At 35.1% G+C, this 26339-nt stretch overlaps 1 protein-coding gene across 1 annotated transcript in view; it reads right to left on the bottom strand.

Moving 5' to 3' along the window:
- The window catches only part of LRP1B (LDL receptor related protein 1B), a 1985448-nt gene that overhangs the window by 46521 nt on the left and 1912588 nt on the right, over window positions 1-26339 (bottom strand). Inside the window, exon 84 of the mRNA XM_044242553.1 lies at window positions 15585-15746. Coding sequence (XP_044098488.1) covers window positions 15585-15746 — 162 coding nt within the window. The remainder of the gene's footprint in view (window positions 1-15584; window positions 15747-26339) is intronic.

The following is a 26339-nucleotide window of genomic DNA, read 5'->3' as shown; positions in this document are numbered from 1 at the left end:
TCCTTCCTTCCCTACCTATCCTCAACAATGCCCTTGATATCATCAGGCCAACTAGAGTCTGTTTTAAATAAAACGATGGACATGATGATGATGATGATAAATACTAGATTTTACCTGTCTTCTTCGTGTTGGACTCATTTGTTCTTATGGCCTCATGCATTATATGGCATTTTCACATCTTACGGTTGAGTAAACTGAGGCACCAAAGGAGGTTAAGCACCCTCCAAAGATCTCACAGCAGTAAGTGGGAGAACAGAAATTCAAACTCAAGTAAGCAGAACACGAAAGAATAAACTCTTTTCTTATTTAACAAGTCATACATTTGTTAAAAAACAAAAACAAAAACCAAACAAAACAAAATGAAACAAACCTCTAGAAAGTAATTTTAAATATCTTTGGCGTTCCCTTTCCTTTCTGTGTATCTCGAACTGAACATGCCGCCATCTAACTACATGGATATCTGAAGGTCTCCTCATCAGCCAGAATGTTAAAGGGTCCTGTAGCTCAAGAGCTACAGGCCCAGAAAAGTTTACTTGGTGCCCCCAGAATCTTCAATATCAGAACTCGGGAATCAAGCTGGACTCCCACATGAGGTGGGGATACCTCACTTACAGGTTCACATTTCACAGGTCATTCTCAGCCTCCCATCCCAACCCAAGTTGGATATTTGCCTCTCCAGCCACTGATAATTTGTTTACAGCCCTGGGTTCTTGTATTCGAAGGAAACTTCTAGCTATTCATGATGATCTCTTCATTATCAAGCAGGATCAACTCTGGGTCCCTCCACATAAATAAGAAACTGAAACAATAGCCAAGAAATCACAAAAGTGAGGCATGTCTGGAGTGTTACCATTTACTGCATCTAATTTAGGAAGAAAACATTTAGAAGGATTCTGGAAAAGCTCTAAGATTCTTAGAATGATTGTGGCCTTTCCTTCTCTCAAGTTAGTTTTTCATCTTGCATGGTTTAGGAGGCAGAAGAGAGAAAGCAACTTGTATAAAATGCTTAGAATTTTATGATTGTTGTCTTTGAAAGCTTATATAAGGCAATGGGAAAACAGATTTAAGAAATATTAAAATTATTCTTTTTTACAGTCCTTAAATGTTTTGCACAACCCAAAATATTTTAATAATTAAACTTATTGCATAGTCCTAAACAGATCTTCCAATTTCAGAGCTGAGTTTAATAAAGTAGGCAAACATTGAATCCAGGTATGCCAATTAAATATTCACTAGGGAAAAAATGTGTGCAAAACTCTGATTAGAACTGATAAATTTTCATCAGGAAAGCGTGTCTAGGAAAATTAGCATTTTCTAATTTATTACTAAAAATAGAAATATATCCCAAGTATTTCCTTAGAGAACAATGAAACATTTAGAAGAATGAAATCCATTCTGAGCCAACAGTGCTATCTCTGAGTATCCAGGTAAAAGGAAAATGTAAAGTTGAGAAAGCCAAGTTATCAAAACGTTGATTTAAGTATGACATGTGGGGTGAAATTTTGAAAGTACCAGCATTAAATCTCTGACAGACTGCTGTTTCAAAATGCATATTAACAATGATAGCATCAATCATTTTTTGGGGTGCCTGGGTGGCTCAGTGGATTAAGCCACTGCCTTCAGCTCAGGTCATGATCTCAGGGTCCTGGGATTGAGCCCCGCATCAGGCTCTCTGCTCAGCGGGGAGCCTGGTTCCCCCTCTCTCTCTGCCTGCCTCTCTGCCTGCTTGTTATCTCTCTCTCTGTCAAATGAATAAATAAAATCTTAAAAAAAAAACATTTTAGTAATAATCAAAAATTAACTCATAAAATTATCATGGCAATATTTTTTCAAATATCAATAGCCTATATAACTTTATTTTTTCCAGATTTGCATTTTTAAAATTTTTTTTAATATTTAATTTTTAATTTTTTTATAAACATATAATATATTTCTATCCCCCGGGGTACAGGTCTATGAATCGCCAGGTTTGCACACTTCACAGCACTCACGATAGCACATACCATTCCCAATGTCCATAACCCCACCCTCCTTCTCCCAACCCCCCTCCCCTCAGCAACCCTCAGTTTGTTTTGTGAGATTAAGAGTCACTTATGGTTTGTCTCCCTCCCAATTCCATCTTGTTTGTTTATAAATCATGTTCTAGGTTGAGTGTTCCTCTATTTTTAAAGCAATCCAGGCATAAAAGGTTTTAGCAAGTAATTATTTCTGGGTTGAGTGTTCTTCTATTTTTAAAGGAATACAGCTATAAAAGGTTTTAGCAAGTAACTATTTATAAAGTGGTAGAGAGTCACTTGAGACTTGAAAGCGAGCTGACTTGCAGATGACAGCTAAGTAAGATTTTATAAGATGAGGCTAACTGAAAACCAAATAAGGGGATAAGCAAAGATGGCTTAAAAAACAAGAATAAATTGGGCTCATACCAGGTAGTACTTTTCTGACCATAAACAAGTTATCTGCCATATTTATTCCCTAATTTCTCTGTCAGGGCATGGAGTATATAGCAAGTTTCAATCAATTTCAACCTACTAAAATTTGCCAACATCTACAGTGTTAATAATATCTATTGAGTTAATAGTGCTCATGCCCTCAGAATGCCCATAATTTGATAGAATGCTCAAGGTTAATAAAGTTGAAAAAAAAATTAAAACGACAAGATCAACAAAAATTGTTAGCTAATCAGAACATGGAAAGATTTTATTTATCTGTTTGTTTATTTTTAAATATTTTATTTATTTAGTAGAGAGAGAGAGAGAGCATGAGCAGGGGTGGAGGGTAGCAGTGAAGAGAGGGAAAAGCAGGCTTCTTGCTGAGCCAGGAGCCCTATGAGGGGCTCGATCCCAAAATCCTGGAATCATGACTTGAATGGAAGACAGACCCTTATCTGAGCCACTCAGGACCCCCAGGAATATATATATTTTTAAAGATGACTGAAATCACAAAGTAGTAACTCATTTTTAGTAAACTGGAACAAGTCTCATGGAGAGATGGGAGGTGAAGAATGCTGGATAGAAGGTAATCATGGAAAGATCCTCTCAAATGAAGTATCATTAACAAAGTTATTATCCTCACGTTGTAGCCTAACTAGAGAGCAGAGATGTCCCACATCATCACAATGGGAGAAGATGAGGCCATCCTAGAAAAACGTACAGTTCCTTTGTGCATAATTCTCTTTCTTCTTCCTTTCATTCTTCCATCCTTATTTCCTTCCCTCTTCTAAGCTACTCACTTCAAATGTAAATGTCAAAATAAGGATTTCTGATATACTTAAATGTGTCCTCTTTTCTAGTTTTCCTTTAATATGCTGTTTATTGAATATGTTGTTTATTGAATGCATAATATATATGTATCTATATATCTATATCAATATATTGATCAGTATAGATATATATATATAGATAGATGTTTCTACACTAGTGTGGTAGCAAGAAGAAAAGTAATGGTTTATATTGACGTGATTACTATTTAATCAGACTTCACTAAAACACTGAGAAAGTCACCTTGAAAAGGTCACCTGACAGAAGTAATATGTAGTACACTATAAAAAATTTTCACTGGTCAAGTGTGCAGGTTTCCTTTAGGTCAGATCTGTAAGAATTAAACAGATTATTGATATATAATAACCAGCTTTCCACTTTGCTAAGACTTATAATAATTCCAAGATGATAGAGAATCACTTTAATTTTATTGTTAGTAGCCTTTAACTTTTAACATGATTGGAAGTCTGCATTGGATTGCTGTAATTAGTCACTAAAGTAATTTAATCCAAGATCCTTTTTGTTTAGAAAGATTATTGTTCTTTGAAAACATCCTTAAGGCAGTGAGATAAAGTCATTACTTCTTTATGCACACAATATACTAAACAATACTGTAGCAAGAAACTTTTGATATAGTAACTAATGCATTTTCTTTCTGAAACAAACTGACTCTTCTTTCCATTCAGACAGTAGGTTGGTTCTTAATTTTTTCCATCAACTCGTTTCTTACCACCTGACATCTAACATGTTTGTGTATTATTTATAAATAGTAAGGTGTACCATGAAAGTTGTTTTCAGTTTATTCATGAGTAAATCCCAAGCTTCAGTGGCTGGCATGCATTAGATATTCTGTTATTATTTGTTGAATTAATGAATGGCCATTGGAAAGCAGGGCACTTCAGAAGACAGAGAACAAGAGCTGATGTTTTAGTTTTAAAACCTCAAAGGCAGTTACAAATATATGTAAATATGGAATCAGCCAACCACTCCTAAAACTAACTGGAGTTTGCCAGGATGTGTCTGTGTGTGTTCAGACAGGGAGGGGAAGATGGGAGATGAAAGAGGAGAATCCAATGGCCAGCAGAGACAGACATCATCAAGGCCCAGTAAACAGGCCCTTGGAAATTTGGTCTTCGCATTAAACATATACTTAGCCACTGTATCAAAAAAAAAAAAAAAACTACTAGATACTCCAGGTGCCATGTGAATGAAGGATGTGACCTGCCAAATTCTTAGAAATGGGGCATTCTACAGAATTCGACTAAACTTTTCTGCTTCTTACAGGTTTCTACTGTGTAGTCATAGTCTAATCTATGTGTGGAAATATACCTATGAAAGAAATGATTTTCTTCAGTGGTTTGATCTACTTACTTTCCTGTGGCTCAATATATAATTCCATTCTAAATTTATGGATCATTTCAGAAATTATTTTTAAAAAGAAGCTCAGACCATATTAATAAATGCCACAAAAATAATAAATCTCTTTTTATATAGTGGCTTGCTTATCTGAACAAATTGGAATAAATTATTTTTATTTTCTAAATTATATTTTATCTAAATATATATAACATTTAAATATATATTATAACATATTTTAATTACATATTATAAATTATAGGCACTCAAAATATCTAATAGAATGAAACAATTTTGAAAAAAACATTTGATTTAAAAATTTGTAGAGAACTTTTCTTAAAAACTATCACCTGAAACTCTGAGAAGCAGATAAAGTTTTAAGTATTATCATTATTTATTTTATAAATCATGTGTCACCTATGACAATGAAAATAATTTGAAAGCCAAAGTTGTAGAATACTATTTATTAGTTGACAATTTTCTACTTTACATAGTTTTAAATGATCTAAAAAATGTTTTAATTCCATATCACCACCTCTAAAACTCCATATTTCTTCCTCACATCTGGATTCCAGCTTGACGGATTCCAGAAGGGTGAACTTAAAGAGTATGTTCAGTGAAGATCCAGAAAACCACTGAAACTATATTACATTTTACATATTTTGGAGGGGGGGCAAGAGATTCTTAAAAGGATTAGAAGCCTGTATTTCCTCTTAATGTAAGAAGAAATATGAAGTTGAAAAATTCTAGCTTATTCTAGCTGTTTGTACCATGGAAGGTACCATGGAAGGGACATGAGTTCTTGGACTCAGACAATAACTGACAGAGTTAAATAGGTGTCATTCATTACTGGTCATATGCCAATCTGTTCGTTTCCTCCACTAGGTTGATTTACATTTATTGGTTTATTTATTTTTATATCAATTTCTACCAATTGATTTTCAAGAAAAGCTTGCCCTCGGTTATTATAATATAGGTTTTCTCATTTCTGAAAAGTAATAAATAAAGTGCAAATTATTTCAGCAAATTGAAAATTAAATCATATTGTTACCAATGGATCTTCAAGAGGTAATGCAAGTCTAAAAATTCAAATGCAGATATCTGACCTTTGGATTCATCTTCAAGTACTATTTTGAACCAAATATTTTGTATTTCTATTTCTGTTTCTCTGTCTTATATTTAAGATGTATCTGATTCTCTGGTGACAACCCTCAATCCATGTTTTTTTTTTTTTTCCTTCCTATTAGTTAATTTTCATATAATTAAACACTATATATTGAAAAATTATTGGCTATCTCCTTTCTATTTAATTTTGCTCTTTTTATGTTATGTTGCCTATTAGAAAACAATGGATTTTAAAGTATATGCATTTATTGAAATTAAAGTTATATTTTTGCATTCATGAGAATAAAACTGAACAAATAAATACTATTATTATTTTTTAAAATATTTTATTTATTTATTTGACAGACAGAGATCACAAGTGGGCAGAGAGACAGGCAGAGAGAGAGGAGGAAGCAAGCTCCCCGCTGAGCAGAGAGCCCGATGTGGGGCTCATGACCTGAGCCGAAGGTAGAGGCTTTAACAGGCACCCCAATAAAGCCTATTATTAATGCATTGTTTTGATTTAAGCAAAGATCTGTTCTTCACCTGATGGGTTACATAATCATAGGGTAAATTATAACTTTTCCCATCTGTCTTTGGCCTTTTGCACCCTGGGACTCAAAACTATGAGTTTAAGATTTAGGGATTTTTTTTTTAGTCTTGAGAATAAATGATGGCATCCCGATTCTCTTGTCATTTTTATCAATAATTAGGATGAATACATTTTTCCTAGCATAATATTTACTATCAAAAGATGTCTAATTATTGCATGAAAGAGAGTAGTAATAATACCAGTTTATAGTGACAAAATCTTTAATAATGACAAATATGAAGATTATCACTTTAACTGTATGATAAGAATCTGATTTTGTTTTCTTCTATTTAAAAGATTTAAGATTCCGGACTCATGACATTTTTTCAAGACATATCAGTTGACATTCCAAATCTGATATCAAGAATGTGTTTTAAAATTACTTTTAAATTTACATTTAAATTGTTTGTTTGCTTGTTTTTAAGATTTTTATTTATTTATTTGGCAGACAGAGATCACAAGTAGTCAGAGAGGCAGGCAGAGAGAGAGAGAGGAGGAAGCAGGCTCCCCGCCAAGCAGGGAGCCCGATGTGGGGCTTGATCCCAGGACCCTGGGATCATGACCTGAGCAGAAGGCAGAGGCTTTAACCCACTGAGCCACCCAGGCACCCCTAAATTAATTGTTTTAAAAGTGATGTTAGCAGATATATTTAAATAGAAACAATTTGCTTGGTTTGAGGTAAGCCTCAAGTAAATATTTTTGTTCAACCTGTGTCTCTATCAGTGCATGATTTGTGTAATATATTATTTTCAAGTACATAATTCTATTTGCAGATAATTATTTATGAATCCATTCAGTTTACTTAACACCAAATATAGCAGAATAACAATCATGGGTGCCTTCTCTTCATGCAAAGCCTGCCTCCCCCCTTTCTTTCCTTCCCGCCTCCCTCCCTCTCTCTTTCCCTGAGCCCTCTTTCCCTCCCTCCCTCCCTCTTCCTTCTTTCCTTTCTTCCCTCTATCCTGTCTTCCCTTACTTCCCAGGGCTTCCACCTGGGTATCTTTAGTTTATTTCTATAAAATCCCTCTTTAGACAATTAGTAACCATTACTTGTATGACAAGTTATTTTCAATCTTAAGGCTTTCGTTATTTTTCATATTATTTTGGATACTCATTCCTCCTTATTTTGGAAAAAGAAGGGTGAAAACTAATGGGTATCACTAATGTGGCATAAAAGTAGAAGATTAAATCATCTACGCTTGGCATGATTACTGATTGAAACACTGTTTCAAGAGTATTGTGAGATAAAGTTGTCTCAAAATCAAATGAACCTGGCATGGAAAAAAGTTACTGCTATGATGCTAGAAAAAGAAATTAAGCATTCTTTTTTTTTTTTAATTTGTTTTTGAAATTAAGCATTTTTCAAGATTTTTTTCAAATAGTAGTTACGGAAATTATTACACATAATTAATAATATTCCAATTGTAAGTTACATTACATAGAGATAAAAGCTTATCTTTGAAAATTTTTTAAAGGGCACCTGGGTGGCTCAGTGGGTTAAGCCACTGACTTCGGCTCAGGTCATGATCTCAGGGTCCTGGGATCGAGTTCTGTATCCGGTTCCCTGCTCAGCAGGGAGCCTGCTTCCCTCTCTCTCTCTGCCTGCCTCTCTGTTATTTATTTATTTGACAGAGACACAGCGAGAGAGAGGAAACACAAGCAGTGGGGGTAGGAGAGGGAGAAACAGGCTCCCCGCTGACCTGATGCAGGGGACCTGATGCTCAGCTTGATCCCAGGACCCTGAAATCATGACCTGAGCTGAATGCAGAAGCTTAACCACCTGAGCCACCCAGGTGCCCCAGAGTTTGCCTTGCATAAAATTAACTTTATAAACACATTGCTGGGTGGGATTTGAAACAATTGCATATAAAATAATGGTATGCTCCTAAATAGTATGGAATAAAGTCAATTTCCGATCTTTGAACCTTTTTGTCGATATAAGTCTAAGTTGCAGCTTTGTCTGGCTTTTAATCTACAAAGATATGCTGCTGGTTTTTTATTCACCAAAATTTATGGGGACAAGTATCTTCTAAGAGCCTTTACGCTGAAATATCCATGATGCCTAGAACAATAAATAGTACCCACAAGAGTTCATATATATCAGTTAAGTAAATTAATTTTAATAATCAGAATATGTACGCTGACTCATGTATGATATATTCTCTGCTTGGAAAAAACTGCCTCAGTGTCCAATAAATTCTTTTTACATGAGCACATTTCCCTTAAATGTTTTCTCTCTTACTATTTTTTACATTTCCCAATAATAGCATAACATTATTGTAAAGATCTGTTTTTAACAATTCTAGATTTATGCTAGATCAAAATTGCCTTCAATAATATTTCTATAATTCTGACAATTTTCTCTAAACCACCCAAAGTAAGATAATACAATTAATACATTACCTTACCCTTAGCCTACCATTCTCCATCCTAGTCACATGAGAAAAGAAATATATTTATTTTTCTTTACATACATTAATTCAAACCTAATTCTATTTTTATACCATTTTTTTTTCTTCCAAACTGGAAATGCAAGCACAGAGTTTCTCATGGAATGTAGGTCTTCATGAGCTGCTAAGTAAAGGTGGCCTGGAACTGTTTTAAGTGGTATCTTGTCAGAGCACAGACAAAAAAAAAATGGCCTGGCTGACTGGAAACAAGACTTTTCTACTTTGTTTCCATTCATTCAGATACCTAATACTTTCTCCTAAGTCCAAGTACTGAGTTCAGCCCCTCCATGATTGATGAGGTATGCCTCATCATGGCCTGTTTCATATTCTAGGGCAGTAGAAAGTCAAGAACACAACTGATGATATAAACACAGCTTAAAAATGCCAAGGAGAAGTGTTGGATGTCCTAGGGCAGAGGCAGCTTAAGAAGACAAAGTGGTAGGCTTAGAGAGGTTTAGCAGACGCTGAAGAACCCACATGTAAAGACAAGGACATATGAACAATTTAAAGGGGCACATTTTAGAGAACATGAACAGGTTTCCATGGCTGGAAAAAAGATACACAGTGAATGTGTTGTAATCCAGGCAAGAAGCCTGAATAAAAGCAGTGCATGTTTTCTCACCAAGAGAAAACAAAAACAAAAACAAAAACAAAAACAAAAACGGAGGACCCTCAGTAGCCAGGGTTCCAAATTATTTTGTTTCTAGGTATAAATGCTCTAAGAATCTTCAATCCTTGCACAGTGAGGAAATGGCTAGTTCTGATAATTTCACTTTTTAACTCATCCTTTCTTGGAGTTCTAGGCTCAGTTCTAATTGGCCTTCACACCAACAGGGACAACTGAAAACATTTTATTCTATTTTCCTGGTCATTATTAAAATCCTTTGGTCTCTTTTGCATGGGACTGCTGCCATAACCTTAATTACAATTCTTATTAACGCCTCTTTTCAATGGAGTAGAAACTGGTAACCATCAGGTTGAACCAGTGCATGACCTGAGCTTTGATTGTTCCCATAGTGAGCCTCAAAAGATGTGCAGAATGGGCAGGATATCAGATGACAGGAAAATACACGAGGGGAAGCTACTTTTGCAGACAGACCCACAAGGCTATAAACTGTGGCTCCTATGTTCTCCAATGGAATAGATAAGGGAGAATGTCTTCATCTCATTCTTGGCAATAGCAAAATCGGACTAATAATACTTTACAGGGCTGCATGAGAATTTGGTAAAACATTGTATGTTCAGAGAAAATTATGTTTAACAGCTTATTTCTCTGTGACCAAGACATTATACATTTTTAGTGATTCGTTATTTCTATCGCCAACTTTCCCATAGGAAAATTAAACAGAAACAGAAAAGATAAACTTCAAAAGACTTTCCCTTCTGGCCTTTTGCAAATTCTGCTGCACTCACCACTTCTCTTCATCTAGTTAGCTGCTTCTTTCTTCTGGTCTCAGCTTACATGCTGCTTCCTTCAAGAAATCTTTCCTATAAGCTGAATTCTCTTTCTGTGTTTCTGTGCTAGTCACTGTATTTCATTAAACTACCTTTAATATAACTTGTCTCTTTTCCAGAATTACACATTAGATTGTAAACCCTTTGAGGGCAGGAAAAATCTCTGACATCACTGTTTTCTCAATGCCTAATAGTGACAGGTCCATGATAAATACCAAATTTGTTCACTAATCAATTGACTAATGAAACAAAATTATTCTGCAAAGTAAAAATAATTCCATCATGTCATCACATATTGTAGACACACATCTATATTTTATAACTTTTATAATTACTCTTGATAGACTATGGTTCTAATACCAGTTACAATAGATGAAATATTTAGATGACTGTCAGGTACTTCTAATTTTATGATCTTGAGATATTACTTTATGTTGGTACTTAATGCAATAAACCATACAGGTGTGTTTCTGATAAACTAAGTTCTAATTGAAATTATAATGGGTTCCCAAGCAGATTACTAGAGAACTTTAAAAATACCAATGAGAGAACAAACAGATTGCCATTTGATTTTAACACTGGGCTCTTAGACACAGATTGAGTTGGTCCTCATTGGCTCTTTTGCCCTAAAGTTATTAAGTACTAATAACCTCAGGTATTATTGGCCTCATGTTTAACATTCAGCTTTAAATGTGAAATGCCATGCTTATTATTATTTTTTATTTATACTAGAAATCCTTGCTCCAGATATGTACAAAATGGAGCTATATTTGTTCTTAAACAACTTTCTAAAAGAATATTCCATTGTACTTTGCCATTATTTATCTCTGTCTCTCCTCCCTGGGTGCTTCTGTTAAAATTAATTTGCATTTAGACCTCAGGATTTTATATTGCCATTAGAATCATGAAATGTTTTTACTCAGCACAACTAAGAACTGATGTTTTACCTCCCACTAATGGACCTTTAATTAGGCACTGTAATGAACCATTCTGTCATTCCTTCATTTATGGAGAGAAGATTTTGTATATGCAAGATACAATTTTGACAGAACACCAGGTCCACTGAACCTTGCCGACTCACATATAATAGATCCTAAATTTATTATGCTTTTGTCAGTTGTTGGATTTATCATTTTAATGACACTGTCCACAGACTTACTTTGCTGCCAAAGAACAGCATCACCATACTGCAGGAATGTTTGTTGACATCTTGATCAACAACTCCTGGGGTCCCATTCTGACTGTAATATTACTACTTTGGGACCTTGAGCAAGTTATTTAACCTCTGTCTAAGGATTAATTGGTTAATTTTAATAAGTGCTTTGCAGTAAAAGGTGGGAAGTGCTATGACTGCTAATAGTGATAATAAAATGATAATGTAGCCTTTTATAATGCATCAGGCTACCTCAGACTGTGATTCTATTAAGTTGCCAATTAAAATATATGCTAAGTCAATTTATTCTTTTTCAGAAACCAAATTGCTATGATGATGGCCACATAATATTTTTTTAACTTAGATCAAAAAGAAAAAAAAATGGCCATGCTTGAGCTTAAAAACATTTTTTTTTTCAAGTTAAAAAAAAAAAAAAGATCAACATTCTATGATGACGGACCAATTGGGAACAGAGATAAGCTGCACAGAAAAATACCAGATGGTTGTAGCCTGATTAAATGTAGCTCTTGTACATTAAGTTGATTGTTCTTCTATTAACTTGTCTCCAAACTGTTTTCATTTATTTTCTATGATTATTTATTTATTTGACAAATGCCTTTGTTGGGTATAATCTCAAAGAGGTCGTCCCAGACAAATAGGAAGGAAACATACAATTAACAATAATACCAGATTAAAGTGAGTAGAAACAGACAGAAGTAAAAAAGCAGTGACTTGGAAATTCGAAAGAAAAAAGCCATGCATTCTCTTGGGCAGATGTGAAGATCTTGACAAAGGAAATGGCCTTAAAACTGGACAGGGACAGATAGATAGGATTTGGCATGGAGAGAGGAAGGTGAGGAAGACTCCAAAGAAAGTGCATTCCAGAGGAAAAGAATAATGGGAGAAAGTTGCAATGCCAAGGAAACTGACATGAGGAGAAGCAGGGTAAGTGTGGTTTTACTAGAATAAGGGAGAGGCTGCAAAAGTAGTCTGGATAGTAATAAGGGTCTGTGTTATGCAGGGGAATAGTTGGTGCTGTCCCTGATTTACTTGGAAATCTTTCAGGGTTGTGAGAATATTGGGAAAAAACCCATGAGTTGGTAGGTGGGAGTTGTACTGGAATATTCTGCTTTGTTGAGAAGAGGGAAGAGGAAGGAAGAACCATGAGGACATAAGCATGGTGTGTAAACAAGGTGTGACACCAGCATATGACAAGATTGTTTTTTGCTAGATAAACTCTGTGGGCCTATGACACATACCACTTAAGAGATAACTTCTCAGTAGCTTCCTCTGCAAAATGAGAATAAAACCGGGTACCCCATCCCCTCACTCCCTTCTCCTCTGGAACCCTCTATTTCTAGGAGTCCAGAGTCTTTCATGAGTTGTTTCCCTCACTGATTTCTTCCCATTTAGTTTTTTTCCCTTCCCCTATGGTCTTCCAAGCTATTCCTTATGTTCCACAAATGAATGAAACCATATGGTAATTGTCTCTCTCTGCCTGACTTATTTCACTTAGTATAATCCCCTCAGACAATCATATTTCTCAGTGTTGAATCATCATGTACCACCACTGCTAAAGCATGAGCTCACCTGGTTCATTAGTGAGATTAAACAAATTAGTAGAATTAATGGAAAAAAAGAATGAAATGCATAGTGCCTGGATATAGAAAGATCTCAGTAAATGTGATTGGGACAGAAAACCATTCTTCTTATTATGGATACAACATACAGCTGTGGCTATTCTTTTGAGAATAGGTACAGAGTGTGCAGAGAGAAAGCACGGAGATCAGTTAGTAAAAATGCAGGTAAGAGGGCGCCTGGGTGGCTCAGTGGGTTAAGCCGCTGCCTTCAGCTCAGGTCATGATCTCAGGGTCCTGGGATCGAGTCCTGCATCGGGCTCTCTGCTCAGCAGGGAGCCTGGTTCCTCCTCTCTCTCTCTCTCTGCCTGCCTCTCTGCCTACTTGTGATCTCTCTCTGTCAAATAAATAAATAAAATCTTTAAAAAAAAATGCAGGTAAGAAATGCTGGAAACTTCAATGAAGATAGTGGGGATGAAGCTGGTGAGAAGTGTTCAGGTCCTGGGTATATTTTAAAGGAACAAGTGAGAAAGAAGGTGGGGTGTAAAAGAAAGAAAGCAGTCAAGAATGAATTCAAAATAGATAAATGGGGATTAAGGAGTACACTTGTAGTGATGAGCACTCAGATTGTTGGGATTGCTGAATTGCTGGATTATGTACCCGAAACTAATATAACATTGTTTGTAACTATACTGGAATTAAAACAAAAAAATAGATAGGAAGATCTTTAAAAAAATAATAAAGTGGGTTAGATTAAAAAAGAAAAAAGGATGAATCCAAGATACTTGGACTCAAGTGAGGAGTGTTTCCTTTTATAGACGCAGGGTAAACTGGGGTAGAAGCAATTTGGGGTGAGAAAATCAGATAAAGTTAGAGCCAACTCAAACTGTCAAATAGATACTTAGGTATAAAAATCTGGAATTCAAGAGGGAGGTTCAGCTAGAGATATACATTCAGAATTGTTTGTATTTGGATGATACAAAAAGTCACACGATTAGTTGAAATCATCTAAACAAATAGGTCTCAATTGCAGTCACACATATGAAACATGTGGAAACTTTGATGGTATTGAAGCCTAACAGAATCAGAATCTTTGGGGGTTATGTTTGGGAAACTGTGTCTTACAAAACTGTATGTAAAAATGTTTAACCTAATGTTCCGATTTGTATGGAAATCACAGGCTCATGGAGTGAGTTTTTGAGAAAAAAGAGTTAAGAGACAGTCATGAGCCACTCCAATAGGTCAGGGAGATGAGGTGGAAGCAGCAAAAGACAGTGAAAAGAAATACCCAGTAAAATGGGAATGAAAAGAAAAGAGTGGTAAAGACGAATGAAAGTGTTTTAAAGGGGGAGTGATTCACCGGATTGTGGGATAAAATAAGAATTGATAATTGGCCATTGAATATGAGAACGTGGGCAACAATAAAATAAATTAACTTGACCTGATGAACAATATTTCAGCAAAATAGTGAAGATAAAAACCTGCCAGAGGTGAGGTCAAAAGAAAAATGAGAGGAATGTAGCATGTAACAACTCCTTAGAATAAAGCTATGGGTAAAAACAAACAAACAAACAAACCAGGAAAATAAAGTTGTGGGTAGAAAGATATGGGCACAAGGCAAAGTTGTTCAAGAAACAGCTAGGGGGAGAAGAAAATACTGATAAAGAAGAAAGGTGGGGACAGTTTTAAGAGATATATCCATGAGTAGCTAAGAGGGATTGAATGTATGAGTGGACAGTAGAACATTGGAGGTAGCACGGGGTTCCTGCTCCTAAGAAGACAGTCTATGGATCTAAAAGATAAAGTAGTTCAAGAGTTTATGGTGATGGTGGGAGCTTATGGCAGTTCTCTTTGGAAGGGGAGGTGAACCATGAGAGACTATGGACTCTGAAAAACAATCTGAGAGGTTTGAAGTGGCGGGGGGGTGGGAGGTTGGGGTACCAGGTGGCGGGTATTATAGAGGGCACAGCTTGCATGGAGCACTGGGTGTGGTGAAAAAATAATGAATACTGTCTTTCTGAAAATAAATAAATTGAAAAAAAAAATAGAAAGCTTCTATTTAATCAATGAAACAGAAAGCAAGTTCTTGAGTTCAGGATGAATTTGGGGAGCAGGTATTAGAGGTTTGAGGAGAAAGGAGATAATCTGACCGAAACATCTAGGAGAGTCAGTAGATTAGCAAAATACAGTTGAAGCTATATAGTAAGTGCCCATTTGAAATTAGTGGTAAAAACTCAAGTGATCCCTGTATGATTATGTGCTTTTCTTCAGTTGCATCCAGCAGTGGGGTACCAGTTCAGAGAAGATGGAGAATTGGATTTAACCATGGTGAGAGTTTTCAAGGAAAGTGTAATATAAGGGAAGAGAGAGCAAGGGAACTGAGGGTCTATACGAGGGGGTGATTACAATGATGGATTATAGAATCTCAGCTGAGAAAGAAGAAACATGGAATCTTTAAAACGAGAAGAATGAGGAACAATGTAAAAAATTGTTGGAGCTGGGGTGATGGAGGGAGCGACCCTGAAAAATAAGGGGTTGCTGAAAATGAGATAATGGAAGGAACATGGAGATAAGAAAATTACTTAGCGTAAACATCAAAGTATGCTGTCAGACCGTCTTATGGGACTTGCTTTCACTTACAGAACTGACATCTGTCTCCAGTGTGATCGGGCTGGCAGTGGCAGTAGGGCTGGTTCCCAGCAGTCACACTGCAGGTCCCTCCATTTTGACAAAAGTCCTCGCAGACAGTCTTACCACAGTTTGGTCCCGTGAACCCCAGTGCACAGCTGCAGGTGGGTCTCCCTATTGCAAAAGAAAAAGTAACAAAAAAGAAATTATTTGACTGGAATGGTTCATTTTCATGGAATCCTCACTAGATAAGAAACAGGAGGCCAAGATTCTGGTCAGTGTTTCTCCACTAGTTAACCTGTGGTTTTAGGCAGTAGCTTGACCTCTGTGTGTCTTAGTTTTCCCATGTTCTAGTGAAGCCTAGATTAGAAGACAACTCGGGTTCACATCAGGTAAAATAATTGGAGCTCATTTTATGCATAATTACATATTTGAATGGGTGTGTTATGCTCTGAAGTGTTTGTGTTATTTTTTGTACTTCTCTGTTCATGTCCATTTTGCTTTTTCAGTTATTTTTATTCCATTCATATAGTAATGCAGATTGTTTTAGCCATTAGAATATAAAATAGAGACAATCATATCTCTTCTTATTTTTTCCTTTTTTTCTTTTTTTTTTAGTGTTCAGTGATTCATTAGTTGCGTGTAACACCCATGTGCCCTCCTTAATACCCATCACCCGGGTACCCCATCCTCTCACTCCCTTCTCCTCTGGAACCCTCTATTTCTAGGAGTCTAGAGCTCTCATGAGTTGTTTCCCTCACTGATTTCTTCCCATTCAGTTTTCCTCCCTTCCCTTATGGTCCTCCAAGCTATTCCTTATGTTCCACATATGAATAAACCATATGATAATTGTCTCTCTCTGCCCGATTTATTTCACTTAGTATAATCCCTCAATCATATTTCTCAGTATTGAATCATCATGTACCACCACTGCTAAAGCATGATCTCAGACTTACAAATATTCTAATAAGTTCAAAGTGGGCATGCCACCTATATTTATGCAATTAGTTATTTTAGTTGATTTAAATATACATACTGTATTTAGTATATAAGCACTTAGTAAGTCCTACTTTATTTCATTTTAAGATTTTTATTTATGCATGGGAAAGGACTGTCATTTTAGTAAGAAGATTTAAAGTCTAATATTAACAGCACACTAGAGCAAATCTAAGGGATCATCTATGGATATTTTTCTTTATTTGCTCAATAACACCACAAGTAAAGGTGAAAAATCCTTTAAGGTGTTTGGAACATAACACAGTTAACTGTTAGATCAAGAATGAGTCTCTCTAACTGCCTAAGATGTCAAGGACTGGGTGAAAAATGGAGTATAGAGCTAGCTCTTGTAAGAGAGATTAAGGAAAACAAAATGAAATAATGGCCACCATTTGTAATAGGTAAAAATGAAGTTTAGAGGTTGTGAAACTGTAAAGAAATAACATGAAAGAGAATTAAAAAAATAAATTTAGTTATAGATCTGAATTAACTAGGACTTGGAAATGTTACTCAGTTGACTAGCATCAGAGAATATCCAACCATCTCCTCTCTCAACTTTGTAGACATAAAGTGTAATTAGATTGGTCATAGAAATGTATGAGTATAAGGCTTAGACTTGCAGTGTGAAAATGATATGTTTTCTCTACTGCCATAGATTCTACATTTTACATTTTTTGAAAAGCACTCATAAGTGAATAAAATGCCTTCAAATAAAATCCACATGTATTTCCAAGAGAATAAAAAGTTGTGGTTCTACAACCTATTTACTTATTTTGCTTTGAAAGCTCTCCACATACTTAAGCACACTTGAAGCTATTGCTTCTTAATGAACAAAGTTACATACATTTTTTATGGTGAGTAGCACTGCTTTATAGCTTATGTATAAATCTTACTAGTTTGGTGGCAGACAAATGCCACCAAATTAATAGGTTGAGAAGCAAGGTAAATTTTACATACATTAAAAGCTGAGTCATATCATGTTTAACATTCCCAGAAAATGGCTTTAAAACTTTTAGCTAATTATTTCTCTTATAATGGTAGTGAATTTTCTAGTTGTTGCTTACATATAGACAAAATATCTTCACAGGAACGATAGTGGTTGAAAAACAAAGACACAAACAAGAGAATGAATAGTGGTAGAAGATGAAGAGGATAGCGAATTGTTAGAACACAAGTACTAAGGAAAATTAAAGACCTGAACAAAGGAAGTAATTCCTCTTCCTCAACAAGAACCAGTGAATGCCTCATCGAGAAATAAAACATATAAACAGGAATACAAATTAACATGAGCTAAATGTGAAAAAAAAAATAGACCAGAAAGTACAGGAGAAATCAAAAGGAATTAGAATAATCTCAAAAAGTGCCATATGGTGGTAGGACTTAAGCACCATAGATTTATGGGGTTTTCCCCCCATTATTTTCCATGTTTTTTAAAATTAGGAGTGAAAAACATTAAAGTGATAGAAGTTTGAAAGAAACAAATGCAACCCACTAAGGCATTTGAAAACTGCTCTATTCCCCAGTCACTGAGAGAATGACACCATGCTTTTATCTCATCTACAGCTGTTTTGAAACTAGGGCAGAGTGACCAGTTTTTCCCCAACCTCCACCCCCAGCATATGCCTCACATCATTTAGATTCTGGCTGAATTATTTTCAAAAGGCTTCTTTCTCTTCCTTTAAAGAGAAGATTTCTTTTTGACAAGAAGAAATCTTCATATTCAGGGGAACATTACCAACTTGAAGCTGTGTGTTGATACAGCAGATCTTTTGTTTGCTGATGGGAAATGAACCATCTGTCACAGAATTTTATAATGGGCTCCATCTAATATTTTCAGGAATCTCTCTGGGTGTACCCTAATAAGTTGCATTGGATTTATTTATAAAGATTTTTTAGGTAGCTCAATTTGATTTTGGCATTTGAAAAGGCAACAATACGGTTATGATGACTAAGGTATAGATTTATAGCAGTGAAGCGTCCAGGGAGCTTGGGAGGTGACAGCCTACAAGGGTAGTATAATCAGGAAGAGCATCAATTAACTGAAGGAAGGAGGGGGAGGATCAGTTTGTTGCCTCTAATCAGTCTGCTTTCTGTAGTATTTAGATCTTTAAAATGTGGGTTGTCAGGTCGCCTGGACATATGCTATCTGTGCCAAATACCAGTGGTGGAACCATGAGCATCACTTCTGTTTCTTTCCCCCATGAAAAATTTATAAATAAATAAATGGGGGTAATAATATGGGGTTGTTCTGCAGAATCAAGTAAAGTAAATGAGATTATACATGCAAAGCATTTCTAAAGGCACTAGGCACACAGAAGGCACTCAGCGACACTTTAGCTCCGTTTATTATTATTACCGTTGTTATTTCTACTGCGATTCACCATTCTTCATTTTGTGACTGTAACATTCTAAGAAAATCTTTTGGAAAACTGTCTTAAATTACACGCTTTATCTCCATTATTTATTTAAGATAAAACAAACTGAGGGTTCCTGGAAGGAAGGGAGGTATGAGAGATGGGGTGGCCGGGAGATGGACATTGGGGAGGGTTATGTGCTATGGTGAGTGCTGTGAATTGTGTAAGATTGATGAACCACAGACCTGTACCCTGAAACAAATAATACATTATACGCTAATAAAAAAATTAAATTTTTTAAAGTGATGCTATAAAGCAGAAAAACTCCATCAAGTCTCAGACTTCAACATCTTTAACTTTGGAAGATGGGTCTTTTTCCTCTCTTTACTTTCTCAACATGCTTAATTCTACACTTTAGTAAGAAAGAACACACACATACAAACCCCACGAAACAAATACAAACAAAAAAAAAATCACACCTATTATTTTTATCAAGTCCATTTAGTTGAATAACTTCAAATTTTGATATATACTTGAGCTTTTTAAGAGTCTACACTCACAGCTTCCAGTTCTATCAAATGCATGAAAAAATCTTTGATTATTAAGTCACATTCCAATCCTTCAGTGGATTTACAGTTTTTATTTTTTTCAGTATACAAAAAGATGTGTCTTAACCTGTTACTTCTCTTTTCTATTTAAGAAAAGAGGACAGATTTCTCAACATGTATGTATTATTCACATAAATCAATTCTGATTCCCTAGTGGTAAAAGAGGTTGAGGGATGGAGAAGTTAATGTGCATTTATATACTCTTGCAAAGCTTATCTTTGATCTCTTAATCCCTAAATCCACTGATTTCTTTTCAATCATCCTCCTCCTTAAATGTCTGCATAATTTACACATTTTATCTTTGAAATTTATTTTTTGTTTTTTATTACACATTTTATTACACATCTACTCTTAAAAAGTTCTTGGTTTCTAAGACACTACCATTGTTGATTTCCTTTTTTTCCTTTTCAGTTGCCTTTATGTTTTCTCTTTCTGTCTCTTAAAATATATTATTCCAGACTTCTTTTTGGTGATACACTTTCATGGCTACATAATTGTTTCTCTATTCAAATACTTTAACATCAGTTTCCCGACTCTGGGCTCATTCACCTTCCTAAATGACAGGTCTTCAGTCTTAGTCTTTGTTGTATGTCTCGTATATGTGTCTCTGGCTGCTCAGTAGGTTCAACTCTCCCATGACCCACAAGAGAGAAAATTCTTCTCATAAATATTGTCCTGGTAACTTACACAATTTCTGAAGACTAGGTTCTCCTAGTACTAGGTTTGCTCCATATTCAAGTTTGACATTGTATGTTAGCAAAGTGCCTTACTAGCTGTGTACAACAAGTGAAGCTAAGTTTATTTGCTCCATTAATTCATTATTAATTTATCTGCTTCTGTTCATAGTCGAATGGAAACTGGTTGCATATATCTTCAAAAATGTGCCAGCAAATCTTTATGCATCAAGTTAAATAATAAATAAACTGTTTAGATTTAACTGGATAACCAAATATATCAAATATAGCAAAAATAGAACTAAAGGTGTTAATCATCTATAATCAGTAATATACATTAAGGAATATTCATTGATACAACTAAAGATTGTATTGCTCATAAGAAGAAAGGAAATGTCTTGGATTCTCACAGAGTTCTTGAAATTTTGCTGATCTTACATGGCCCTTACATACCAAAACTAGTCTCAGTAAAAATGGTTAATTCTGAAATAGTTCATAAGAATATTTAACAGGAACTAAATGAATTTAATAAATTTGGTAAATAATAATAAGTTATTTGATTGTTTTTTTGGTATTAGACTGACCTGGGAATCAAATATTATTAGATATTTATTAATTGTGTGGCTTTGCAAAACTTAACTCACTAGACATAAAAAGGTGCTATTATATGCTGTATTATATGCTGGTAAAACATGCAGCACAATGTCTGCCACATAGCAAGTACTTATTGGTAGTGTTATTATTAGTAGTTGTATTGGTATTATTACTATTAGTATTTTTATTAAGCAAATTATCAACTGAGGCTATTATTTAAACTTAGCTAAGTACATGTGTCTTTATTAAGAAACTACATATGGAATCCCAATATACATTTTTCCATATGTATTCTTTTGAAAATAACATAAATATATATCCATATATATCAACTCAAAATTATGTTTTAAAATGTATAATAAAGATGGAATCTTTTCTATTATATAGATAGGTAACTACATGGATATTATAATGATTTACCATTAGTCCTTAATCCTTGTTAAATGGAACATTAAATTTTTATGATTTGGTTATAGTTTACCTCTAGAGAGATGGTCCTATATGGCTATATTTTACTTTTGTTATACAGTTATAACCAGTTATTTCTTTGATGTGGGTAGATAATATTGCTGATTTTTGGGATAACAAACAACTTCTTGGAGCATTGACTTTGGAATAATCTAGATTTTTGGATTCTAGTTATCCTACTTAACTATTCTAGCTTACGTCTGAAAATTACCACAATGTAGACATCATGGAATGATAAGGATTAAATAAGGCCTTATGTTTAAGGAATTTGCCAGAGTTCTTGGCACTTATTAAGCATTCAAAATGTAGTAGGCACTATAATAAAATACGGCTTGCAAAATTTCCAAAGTATTATAATCACTGACTATATATCCCATATAGAAAAGGCTATTTACTTGCTAATGATTTTAGAGTAAAATTTGCATTATAGCTTTTGGTCAAGTAATATATGAATAAATATCAATCAATGCTCAAAAGCATACATTCCTATTTGAATATTATAAAAGTGTGTCTGTTGGCATTTTTCAGTAATTTGATATAATACCAGTGTCTGTTTTTAAAAGCTAGATTTATTTAATAAACAATTTTAAGCTGATTATAAAGATGCTACTCATCAGTGTGATTTAATCAATACTGTATGACTTTAAGTAGGTAAAATTACATCTCTGCTCAATATTGGACAAATAAATCATGACTCCTTTTTCTATATAAACATAATGCTAGAAAAATGTGTGGTTGATTGCCATGAAGGAATGCTCTAGCTCAAGTAATTACTCGTGAACATCCTATGAGACAGTGACAGTGTTTATTATTTCTGAGGGGAAGATACCTGCTAGTGAGCATCATTAGTCAGTTCTCTTTTCAAGCAATTTATTTGGAATTCATACTATTTATCAATGTGAACCATGCATCTTACCCTGTTTAATTTGGTACTCATTGAGTGAGTCTGTTCCTTGTAAAGTTTTATCCCTGGTTGTAATGTTTTCTACCTAACTAGTTTTCTATAGTCAGTGTTTAGTTCAAACAGTCTGATAAATGCATTGAGTCTAAGTAATAGAATTTAATTGACATTTAAACTGCAGAGCATATTTTCAAATGCTGACACTTAATGTTCTATGAAAATAGTGTCTAAAAGTTACACACTCTTTACTCACAACATCTTTACTATTTGAACAAAAACCACATTCTTGTTATTTTATATAGGATAAAAATAATAAACTGAGAGACAAGTCACCATAGCCTCATTCTGTTTGATACTAGGTGGCAATCAGAAAGCCCACTGCCTGACCCCTTACCCCCAAGACCACTCTGTTTTGTGAAATCTGTCTTCACTTCTGATTTAGACTCAAGTAATCAAAGTTTTGAATGCTTAAAAAAATTGCTAGTCTTTTTGATGAAGAGATTTGACATTCCACTTTTCTACTTTATATAATGTCTTCCTGGACAGAAAGTGAGTGCCCATTTATACATAATTTTAGTAAGTTGACTATAGCTGTCGAGTTGTCTTAAGTATCATAAAGATTACAGAGAACTATTCAGTAAAGCCTGAAAAAGAAAACGAGGAACTGTGGACCTTAGCTAGCTCCCTCCCAGGTGCTACTTAATATATTCTGACATGTTTCAAATTATAGGTCCCGATCTATTTATACTTCTGAAAAGTTCGTTTTCAGCCAGCTTTGTGAAAATGAGACTGAAATATTTTGGTCCTTTCTGTGAATACAAGGAAGCCACCTCAAACCTGAGATTAGCTTAGAAAGCCGTAAGACTTAACTTCAGGGCTGCTTTCACGAAGCGGTCCAAATGAACAAGTAACTGATAAAAAAAAGTCCACAGCAGAATTAGAATCTTACTTTCAATCTCTCCAAGGTTTTTTGTGAAGGTGCAAGGACTGAGAACATCACCTGGCACTCACTAAGAAGTCAAATATAGACTAATTACCATGATATTGGCAACAATAATTATTATTATTATTTTAAATTCTAATAATTATTGTCATTACTTAATTTTTAATTCTCACAGCAATGCATGTTAATTGTGGAACTTGGAAAATACAGACATACAAGGAAAGATCTATTTCCTCACACAGACACTTTATGTATTCATTTTTTTCCCATATTGGGTTCATATGCTATAAACAGTTTTATTTCTTGTCCCTTAAAACTTTAAATGTACAATGTGAATTATTTGGATCTTGTGATGTTTCTATTTTTAATTTTTAAGGAGCCTCAAAATTCCATTTTCCATAGTGATTGTACCGATTTGCCTTCCCACCAACAGCTCATGAAGGTTCCCTTTCCTCCACATCCTTGTTAACATTTGTTATTTCTTGTCTTTTTGATACTAACCATTCTGACTGGTGTAAGGTCGTATCTCATAGTGGTTTTGATTTGCCACTTCCCTGATGATTAGTGATGCAGCATTATTTACAAGAGCCAAGATATGGAAGTAATCTAAGTATCCATTGATAGATAAATGAATAAAGAAGGTGTGATATATATGTGCAATGGAATATTACTCAGTCATAAGAAAGAAGGAGATTTTGTCATTTTGATGACACAGATGGACCTAGACTATAGATGGACTTAGAGGGTATTATGCTAGGTGAAATAAATCAGGCCGCTTTATTTTGCCAGGGTGGCTCAGTCAGTTAAGCATTTGCCTTCAGCTCAGGTCATGATCCCAGAATCCTGGGATGGAGCCCTATGTCAGCCTCCCTGCTCAGTGGGGAGATGCTTCTCCCTCTGCTTGCCCCTCCCCCTGGCTCATGCCTCTCTCTCTATCAAGTAAATAAAATAAAATCTCTTACAAAAAAAAACAAAAACAAAAAACAAATTCCATATGCCTCTGTTTATATATGGAATTTGAAAAACAAAACACACAATAAATAATGGACCCACAAATACATAGCAAACTGGTGGCTGCCTGCCACAGGAGAGGCAGTGGGGATGGACAAAGTAGATGAAGGGAACAGGGACATACAGGTTACCAGTTGTGGAAGGAATAAACCATGGGGTGAAAGGTACCAGCATAGGAAATATCGTCAATGATACTGGACTAACATTGCATGGTGACGGATGGTAGCTACACTTGTGATGAGCATAGCATAAATTAAAGAGTTGTCAAATCACTTAATTGTACACCTGAACCTAATGCAACATTGTGTATCAACTATGCTTCAATAAAAATAAGATAGATACAATGTGAATATTTTACTATATTATCATATATTCTACAAATCTGGCTTTATTTGTCATATAACATTGATCTTTTAGGTATGCTTTATCCTACATATTAACTATTTTGATTTAGGTTTCTATCTCCAATTTTATATTCTAAATAACACTATGTTGAACATCTTCACTTCTAAATATTTTGGCTTTTATCATTATGTAATCCTTAGAATATGTTTCTAAAAATTTCATTATTTTAAGGACACAAAACCTTTTAAACTCTTGGTGAGTATTTCAAAATTGCTTGCTTCAAGATATGCACGTGAACATTTTCTTCTGATAGTGATTTAAGGATTATGGTTTCATCTGTGTGTGACTCGACTTCTCTTGTACTTCCTCCTCTCCAAACTTCTCCTTCCTCTTTTTCCTCTTTTCTCCTCTTTTTGTATGTTTGTGTGCATATGTGTGTGAGATTCATCTTTTGCCATTTGCTTATTTTGCTGTTTTTTCCCCCCTACTTGGTTTGTGATGGCTATGTATTTTTATGTCACTTAATGTTAAAATTATATACCCTATTTTATGTTTTCAATTTTATATTTTCAATATAATATTCTCTTAGATCCTTAAAAAGCAAGTAGGACCAAATACCCAACTCTTAGCACTCCCTAAATATAAACAATATTTATGATAAGGAAGCTAGGACATCAAGATTAATTTCAATTTAAAAAGTTCTAATTTAAATAAAAAGTGAAAGAAAAACAAAAAGGGCAGTTTAAATGCATGCTCACCCTTTATCAAGCTGTTAATTAGGTGATTGTGTACTTCATGTCCTTGGTACAGATGTGACTTGAGGGACATTAGTATTTACATTTTGTCATTAGTCCCATGATGTTTTGAGGGTATCCAAAATTTCCCGGCCTAACTTGTCTTTGAGCAAACATTTTTAGGGCAGCTATATATGATCTTATTTAATGGCAGCCATATATGTCACCTTCATATTTGGGACAGTGTCCTGGGCAGAAAGAGCCTGAATTAATAAGAAAGAAAAGACTCACCGTCTACTTATTATTTTAAGGCCCTTCCTAGAGTGCCTCAGTGGCTGAGTCTTTAAGCTTCTACCTTTGGCTCAAATCACGATGCCAGGGTCCTGGGATCCGGTCCCTTGTAGGGCTCCCTGCTCAGCAAGAAGCCTGCTTCTCCCTCTCCTTGCTGCACCCTGAACTGCCTCTTCTCACTCACTCTCTCTCAATTAAATAAATTAATTAAATATTTAGAAAAAAATAAAAAATAAAGGCCCTTTCTGTTGCAGTGAGAAGTAGTAAGAAGAATCCTGCCCCCCACGCCCGCCACCCCCATTGGAGGGCACTTTCCTCTTATTTTAGTTCTAGGGACAAAACCTTTCTCTGTCAAAGTCCATAGATACGGTAATAGAGAGGGTTACAGTGAGAGTTTCTGTGCTCTACTTTCTATATTCATTTAAGACATACAATACAAGTGTATTGTCCACTATAAAAAATTGCACCATCACTCCTTTTCCTAGGCAGTCCTCCTTCTGTGCACTTTCAAACTCCCTGAATTCAGAGTGGCCTTCCCTTCTGCATAATTCCAAACTTTATGCATGGGAGTATTTGGGTATATTTAAACTCTCTCACTCTATTACTCTAAATCAGCTGTGTAGAAAACCTTATTTCGGGGCGCCTGGGTAGCTTGTGGCTCAGTCATTAAGCATCTGCCTTTGGCTCAGGTCATGATCCCAGGGTCCTGGGATAGAGCCCCGCATCATGTTCCCTGCTCTGCGGGAAGCCTGCTTCTCCCTCTCCCACTCCCCATGCTTGTGTTCCCTCTCTCACTGTCTCTCTGTCAAATAAATAAACAAAATCTTAAAAAAAAAAAAAAAAACTTG

Source organism: Neovison vison, chromosome 3, assembly GCF_020171115.1.
Source record: "Neovison vison isolate M4711 chromosome 3, ASM_NN_V1, whole genome shotgun sequence".
NCBI lineage: Eukaryota > Metazoa > Chordata > Mammalia > Carnivora > Mustelidae > Neogale > Neogale vison.
Note: the sequence above shows the minus strand (reverse complement) of the source record. Positions and strands in the feature narration are given on the sequence as shown.